This window comes from Arachis stenosperma, chromosome 4 (assembly GCF_014773155.1).
Source record: "Arachis stenosperma cultivar V10309 chromosome 4, arast.V10309.gnm1.PFL2, whole genome shotgun sequence".
Lineage (NCBI taxonomy): Eukaryota > Viridiplantae > Streptophyta > Magnoliopsida > Fabales > Fabaceae > Arachis > Arachis stenosperma.
The window spans coordinates 17,771,403-17,779,830 of NC_080380.1; the positions used below are offsets into that span (position 1 = coordinate 17,771,403).

The 8,428-nt window shown below is 33.9% G+C and overlaps 1 protein-coding gene across 1 annotated transcript; it reads right to left on the reverse strand.

Moving 5' to 3' along the window:
- Positions 1–1,845: 1,845 nt before the first annotated feature.
- On the reverse strand, positions 1,846–7,466 carry LOC130974716 (phosphoglycerate mutase-like protein 1). Its single transcript, XM_057899572.1, has 8 exons — positions 7,403–7,466; positions 7,021–7,088; positions 6,087–6,161; positions 5,856–5,944; positions 5,373–5,488; positions 5,067–5,115; positions 4,915–4,998; positions 1,846–1,906 (listed from the first exon to the last, which is right to left on the reverse strand). The coding sequence occupies exons 1-8, from the start codon at positions 7,464–7,466 to the stop codon at positions 1,846–1,848; spliced, it is 606 nt and encodes a 201-aa protein (XP_057755555.1).
- Positions 7,467–8,428: the final 962 nt, after the last annotated feature.

Consider the following 8,428-nt stretch of genomic DNA (forward strand, 5'->3'; position numbering starts at 1 on the left):
GTCTCAACTAACACAGATTTACAAGCCAACAACAACGTGTAGTGGTGGTCCTTTAATTTGACCCCTTATTATCTCATCATCTCGCTAGTAGGACACAAAAATATCTTATATGTTTATACGTTCCTTTATTATTATCTTCATCTTATTAAAAAAAAGCTCTAATATGTTTTGGACTTGATGGTTCCTACAAGAAAAATAAGTTACAAGAAAAATAAGTTAAGTATCGTCGAATTTAGTGTCGTATATTAGTGTTGGCTTTACCGACGGTTTTGACGTAGAATTCGTTTGGTCAAATTGATATCGACAGATTTTTATTTCTGATGGTAAATTCGCCAGTAATATTTGGAGGAAAAACAAGGAAAATAGCCGCCAAATTGAGCGTGGGATTTACCGTCGAAACAATCCGCCGGTAAACCCATTTTAGTGAAACGCTGCATTTTGGTAATCCGCAACGAGTTACTGTCGGATTTATTTGCCGGTAAATCCGACGATAATGAGCCATAAAATTCAAAGCGCGAATCCTCTCCCTCTTCAATTCGAAATCTACTCTCTCTCAAACCTTTCTTCTCCCTTTCTCTCTCTAGCCGCCTCCTCTCCCCGCCGTGCTGTCAGCCACACTGCCGCCTACCCCTCTTGTCGCCGCCTCCCTCCTCTCCTTGCATTGACCTGGGTGACGTCTCCATTACAATCGCTATTGCAAACCCTAGCCTCCATTGCAGCCGTCATTCTTTTCACCGCCGACGTCTCGCCGTTCTTCGCATTGCTAGCTTCTTCCCCTAGTCCAGTACGCTTCGTCATCTGCCACCAAGTCCAGTTTCGTCGTTGTACACCAGGTCTAGGTTAGTTAATTTTTTTTTGCTTAATTTTTGTTCTGTTTTTAACCTGTATTTCATAAATAAATGTGATTTGATTAACTTAGGTTGTAATGTGTTTAGAATGATTTAGCTAAAAATAATTAGTCAATTTTGTGTGTGTTTGTGAGCTCTGATCTCTTATGATGCTATATGTGTAATGCAATTAACTAATTGCATGGTTATCAATTTATGATGAGACTTGAACTTTTTAATTTGTTAAATGGGAGACTTGAATTTGTTGAATGGAAAGCTTGCTAATTATTGATTTAGTTATGTTGCTAACTGCTGATTTTGTGTGCGATTGCTAATTGCATGATTATCAATTTATTATGAAACTTTAATTTTTCAATATGTTAAATGGGAGACTTGAATTTGTTGAATGAAAAGCTTGCTAATTATTTATTTAGTTATGCTGCCAACGGCTGATTTTGTGTTCGATTGCTAATTGCATGGTTATCAAATTATTATGAGACTTGAATTTGTCAATTTGTTAGATGGGAGACTTAAATTTGTTGAATGAAAAGCTTGCTAATTATTAATTTAGTTATGCTGCTGACGACTGATTTTGTGTACAATTGCTAATTGCATGGTTATCAATTTATTATGAGATTTGAATTTATTATGAGACTTCAATCACATATATTTTGTTAATGAATCCCACTAGAGAGCCATTGGGGTATCTGTACAATGTGTACAATAACCTGTTCATTTGGCCCAATATGAGTTCAAAATGAAAACCAATTCACCTCTCATCCTAATTTCAAAATTCGCAATTCAATTTTATTTTAATTATAACCATCTAATCCCTAATTCAAATTTTCCTTAATCCCTTTCTTTTTGAGCATCGACGGCAACCCTCCCTACCCAACCCTTGAGACCTCTCTTGACCATCCCACTGCAGTGGCGCCGAGCAACCCCGCACCTCCATCAGCACCGACCAGACCCCTGCTGCTCACCCTCCAGCGCACGCCTCTTACGTCGCCAGTCGCAGCTAGTTCGCTAGCCCCCCACTTTTCGTCGCGGGTCTCGCGGGAGCTTCACCAGAGAGCTTCATCGTCGCCGTAGTTGAACATTGAAGGTGCCTGGGTCGCAGCTTGCCTCAGCGCCAGTATCGAGACTGCTGTGGGTGCCCCCTGCTTCCTACATCGTTCGTTCTGTCAGCCCCTTGAAGCCGTAAAAATCGAACGGGTAGACCTTGTTGCTGTTACGGTGGCCAAATCCATTCCATGGTGGACGAGTTACTGGAGGTTAGTCGGTTGATTTATTGCTGTGATGATATCTGTTTCTCTTGCTATTAGCTGTATATGCACTAAATTTGGCTGAGGTGTTTGATTGTTTATAGTGAAGAACTTTGTTGTTGCAATGTCACTGTATTGGAACTTGTAGAATAAGTTGCTGTTGTAGATGGTTGCTTTGATTTTTATTTCAAGCTTTTGCTTCAGTTTTTCAAAGTTTAAAAGTCACACATTACTATAGCCTTAATTTGTTTTCACATTTATATGTATATGAGCTTTTGTTTGATGATCTTATTTATAGAAAGGGTATGGTTTGATTCCTAATTAGAACAAATACAGCATTAGTTACATATATTGAAAATTTAAGCATTTTTTTAATTAATAAAACAATGAGGAAAAAGACTTTTACCAAAAAATAAGCGACATAACATAGAAGTGGTATTTTGCATTTCTTTTAGCATGCATCCAACTTTAACTTAGCTTCTTTCTAATTACAAGCAACATATCATGCATATAATAACAAAAAAAAAAATACCTTATGTAGTAGCATATATGATGTATATTTGTGCTATTGGTGGTAGCATTGGATTTTAATTAAGAATGTAATAATTGAATAAAAGTTCTTTATTTGTTAGATGTTTATTATCAATTAAAGCGGATGTTCATTTTACTATGTATGCAGATGGTTCATTTATTTGAAAAGTGGATGTTTATTTTACTTATAGTATTGATCTTTTGCTTGAGTTGCTGAATTCTGCATGTACATGCTCCACTAGTTTTTTTTGTTAAGTAGTTTTGGAGTAATGAAGAAAAATTGGATTAGACTTAGTTTATGTTTTCTTGAATTGAAGTTGGGTTTGAGTTAGGCTATTTAAACATGGTACACGGATGAAATTTCAGTTAATTTGTTAGATGTTTATTATCAACTAAAGCGGATGTTCATTTTACTATGTATGCATATATGTTCATTTTATTTTGTGTTGGAATTGAGTTTCACTCTGTTTTATTGGTTGTAGTGAAAGCAATTATTTAGTTAATCATTTAGTTATCTTTTTTTAGGTTAAGATTTTTTTCATAGATTGTTGATTATCTTCTAAAGCTTGGGGTTAATGAGTTCTTGTTACACACTAGTAATTGATATGCCTGAAAATTAAGCTGCGTTCCTATTTTTCAGTGCACATCGGCTATCGTACGGGTTACAAAATTGAAGAGCAAGAAAGAGAAAAAAGGATCACAGGTACAATCTCTAGCAGCCAAAATGTTAGAGAAAGATTACAAGTAGAGAGCTCTTGACAAGCTTCCTTAACTTAGCCTTGGAGAGCTTAATACTATCATCATGATGCAGCATTTTTTGAAGATTCTTCTTATTTTAACACACTTCTAAATATTGATGACTAACTGCTGGCTTTTTAGTATTTTTCTAAACTATAAATTATATATTTAGTGTAAATGTTATGTAATAAAACAAATTTCTTTTAATTTCAAATTAAGACTTTATTTGTTTTTCAAGTTAATATCAATGTTTACAAGAATCGTATTTTAATCTATAATTCCCAAACCATAAAACAAAAGAACCACGCGGAGCATGTAGATGCAAAAACCAAAAAATTAAGTAACGGACAAACAATATACCCAAAACATCCACTTTAAAAAGAAAGGAACAATTCGCATACACAGTAAAATGAATATCCACATTAGTTGATAAGAAACAACTAAGCAATTGACCAAAAATACCACTCGTGCATCATGTTTAAATGGCGTAACTAAAATCCAGCTTGAATTCAATAAAACTAAACTAAATCTAATTCAACCCACATAATAAAAAAAACTTGTGGGGCATGTGCAAACAAAATGCAGAAAATCAAGTAAAAGGCAAATAAAATATCCAAAATAACCATCTACTTTAGAATGGAAAGAATCATCCGCATTTATAGTAAATGAACATCCGACTTAGTTTAAATGGCTAAAGAAAAATACAATTTAGTATTTGTTTTACAAATCTAAATGTCACATAACCCTGTTATTTATCATTATCTCAACCGACATAAAAGGAAGGAGCGAAGAGCTTGACTCAAGATTGGGATGGAACGAGGCCTAGTTGGTTGAGATGGTGATCAATATCTTCCAGGTGATCGACGTACCTTGGGTGCTCCGGCTGCCTCCAGAGACCATCCGAACCCCTGACCAGGCCCTTGTTCATGTCCTGCCACCACACCGGTGGCACTGAGTATTTGTCTTTCACAAAGTCACAGCTCTTGTTCACCAATGCAACGTCCCTTCCAGTTGTTGACTTAAATCCAAGGTTGCTCCCCTGGTATCTGCACTTACATTCACCTTAATGAAAGCTAATAAGATTTTAATTTAAGAGTAGTTAATTAACAATGTAGTTATCTACCTGGAATTTATAACAATTACATAATTGCATCACTCTTAGTATGCCTTTCGTTTAAAATACATATAAATATATGACACCAGGAATAAATTGTATCTATTTAAAATTCAATCCAATCAACTAAACATTCACTTAAAAATGAAAATAAACATTTGCATACCTAGTAAAATGAACATCTAGCAACAATGAATTGTTCTCATTCTATTGCAGCTAACTTCCAACCATTGAATTTGGTTAATTTCGATATATTTCACTCTCCAGTATCAAATTTGAAAAAGGACTTGAATTTTCCAACATACTTTTGCATTGAATTCTTCCTCAATTTTGTTTCATTGCTCATTTATCTTTATATCAGAAAAGAGAAGAACACATTCAGCACAGTAAACACATTCAATATAAGAAAGAGAGCCAAACATCCTATTTCGGAAGGTTCTCATCTGAGAGATCACTAGGGAGGTCTAGACCTGGAGGTATCTTCCCTGGATAGTTGGTTGTTAATGCTATTGATCCTGTCATACTGGAAGGAAAACAAAAATTAATGAAAAGGAACCTATTGTTACTGTCAGCTTGTATTTGCAAACTCACCTTCTATCGACAATGACCATCGAGCAAAGCTCACAATTGGCAAAGTTGCAAGGATATGCGAAATAAGTCCATCATTTACTTTAACTTCAATATAAAAGTTGTAGGAAACTGCTCACAAATCAAAATGCCCCATCCAACAGAATATTACAATATATAACCTTAGTACCTTACATATCAAACACAAAATACAACAGTCACTCTCTACGCGTCTATTACTGATAACAAAGCAAATAATAATTCTTTTCTTTCTAATAAAAGCATAGATTCAGGAAGCAATTGTAAATTGTATTATCGGGGTTTATTTCTTGGATATTTCCTTCTTCACCAAGGGGTTGCAATAATTTTCGAATATATTCAAAGTATGAAACAAGATTCCACTATGTGTCACATTTGCTATTTCCTTCTCATTTCGTGTCCATAACCTGTGATGAAGTTAAGAGTAAAAATAATTCCTCTCAATTTAACTTATCTTTCACATTCAATGGAAATTCTCATAGTCCTTACATATAACTAGTTGGATGGTTTGCTAGTACATCAGAACAGAATCACACAAATTCTCTTATTTTCCAAATTTCAAGGTCACAATTGAGATCCAGGCTTTGAGAAGCTTAACACATTCAACTATATCTAAGAAACTTTATTAAAATATAGTAATTTATGGAAGATACGAGTGATTATATCTTCCAATTGCTAAGAGACAGAATAGAACTGCATTACCTAATTGATACATTAAAATATTATTTTAGTGTGGCGTAACATTTAAGGTTTTTGATGATAATAAACACGTACCAGTTCATGAACTTTATCCCCTTAGTTGCAAGTTCTTCCTTTGTCTCTCTAACATTGGCCTTCCACCAAATATCTTCATCGCTGTCTATCTGAAAAGAAAAGTCAAATAGATTATCACAAACCAGAGGAGAATATATTAAATCTTGGCCAACCCTTTTATGACTTAGATAAAGGTGTCAGCCATCTTCAGTGAAAATAACCATGGTAGGTATTTGAAGTATATGTACTTGCCAGCGAAAAATCAACAGCAGAAAAAAGAAACTGATACTCGCTAACACTTCTTCTTTTGTCACAAGGATGAACTCCCTGCATGAGAAAACATGCGGAGAGATTTGTAAGGCTCCTATATGTCAATTTTAATATCACATACAAGGAACCTTCTATAGAAATGTGTTAAACTGTATTTACTCATAAAAGATAAACACATAAAGAGAAAAAAAATAAAAGAACTGGTAATTGATGTAGCCTAGATGTATTGGTACATGCACTATTCTTGCTCAATCTTCTATTCTCAACATATAATATGAATTCCTGGATTACTTGTTGATTAGAGAGTCCATAGTTAAGACCCCAAATCCATGGTGAATTTGCAGACACTACCTTGAGGGTTAAAAGATTTTATTCCTAAGACTAAAAAGAAAAATATCTCACATGCTGAGTTGGAGATTGAACTTCAATAATTTGTCATAAAAAATATTGTCATTCATCAAGAATTCAAGATTGAATAAATTGTATCTACTTAAAATTCAATCCAATCAACTAAACATCCAGTTAAAAATGAAAATAAGCATCCGCATACCTAGTAAAATGAGCATCCAGCAATAATGAATTGTTCTCATTCTATTGCAGCTAATTTTCAACCATTGAATTTGGTTAATTTTGATATATTCCGCAGTTCCTATTGGCTAGTGGAGTTTAGTTCAATGAAAGAATATGGTAGTCAAAAATATTTTTCTGATGATAGCACTGGTTTAGAACAGAAGGCAAGGACTTTATCATTAAGTGATACAACTATACAAGAATTGTCATAAAAATCTCAACCCACCATATTTTTATATAAAATATCAATTCCTGTCTAGTTTGCAATAGGTATTTTAATGATTAGTTAATCGCTTCATTAATAAATATTCATTTACAAAATAAGCAAACAATCTTGATTCGATACCTGTTGGAGACCAAGAGGATCCAAAGACCTTGGCTCTTCTTCAATATCATCCCAGAAGATTTGGTCTTCTGAAAGTTACAAAGTAATAGTTTCTGTAAGTTTCATCCATAGAAAAAAATTTAGTATGAGTAAATTAAACATCCAACCTTCTGAGAAAGAAACTCTAAAACATAGAAAAAAATTCACAAAATATCCAACATACTTTTATTCAAACCTAAAAAATTAATGACACGAGTAACATAAAAATTGAAATAGCACTGCAGAGGAATATTACCATGTTGGTGGGCGTCAGTCGCAGGGAAGGATCGCAACAAGTCTGGTGCCGAGTAAGGGGGAGGCTGTCGGGCAGCATGGGGTGGCAAGCTTCAACGGCCGCGCTAACGATGGTCGGGATCGCGGAAGCATAGTGGAGGGCGACATGAGGGAGGACGCGCCCGTTGAGGCATGATTAAGGAAGGCAATGCGAGGAGGGCTTGGTGCGGTGGATAATGGCAACACGAGGGAGGAAGAGGGGACGCTGATGCTGAAAGGAAAGAAGAAGAAGAATGGTGCTGAGAGAGAATTAGAATTAGGGCTGCCGTCTTTTTGTTTACGTCACTGAGAAGAATCCCAATCTCCTTCAAATTCTAAATATGAAACAATTAAAAATTAATTAATTGACCCTAATTTGTTTTTAATTTCAATATATTCCTATTGTACACTACATATATTGGTTTCAAATACTTTTTCTTTGTTAATTTATCTCATAATGTAGCTAAACTTAAGTTTGATTTAATCTAGTAAAATAATAGGTATTGATTTCTTTTTTTATTGGATTTTAAATAATAGAATATGATATTCTTTGAAAAATAGGTAATCTAATTTTTCATTTATTTTTAAGAATATGTAATTTTTTTTTGGTGAATAAGTAATTGTTATTAGTTTTTTTTTTGTATCATTTAACTAACTATATTTTTGGTATCAAATAACGGTTATTAGTTGTTACATCTCCTTGTATACTCTTTTCTTTTGAAAACTTCATCCCCTTATATACTATAAACATGCGATTTTGGATTTATATATGTCACATCTTACTGTACTTGATTATGTTAACTTGACTCTAATTAAGAATAAATAATTCAATTTATTTCATACTTAAAGTTTTGCATATTGCTTTTGTATTGAATTTATGCATGTCACATCTTATTGCTTTGGATTTGAATCATGAAGGCTACTTATTTAGTTGAATTTAATTCTTATGAAATTAATTGAGTGTTGACTGATGCTGTAGATTGAGATTGGTTGGATTTATGGGAATCGCAAAAGTGGATATATGTCCAATTTTCGGGGAGTTTATGTCTAAAATTTTCGGGGAGTTTTGTTGAATGATTCGTGTAGTTAATATATGCTGATTAGTATTAATAATATA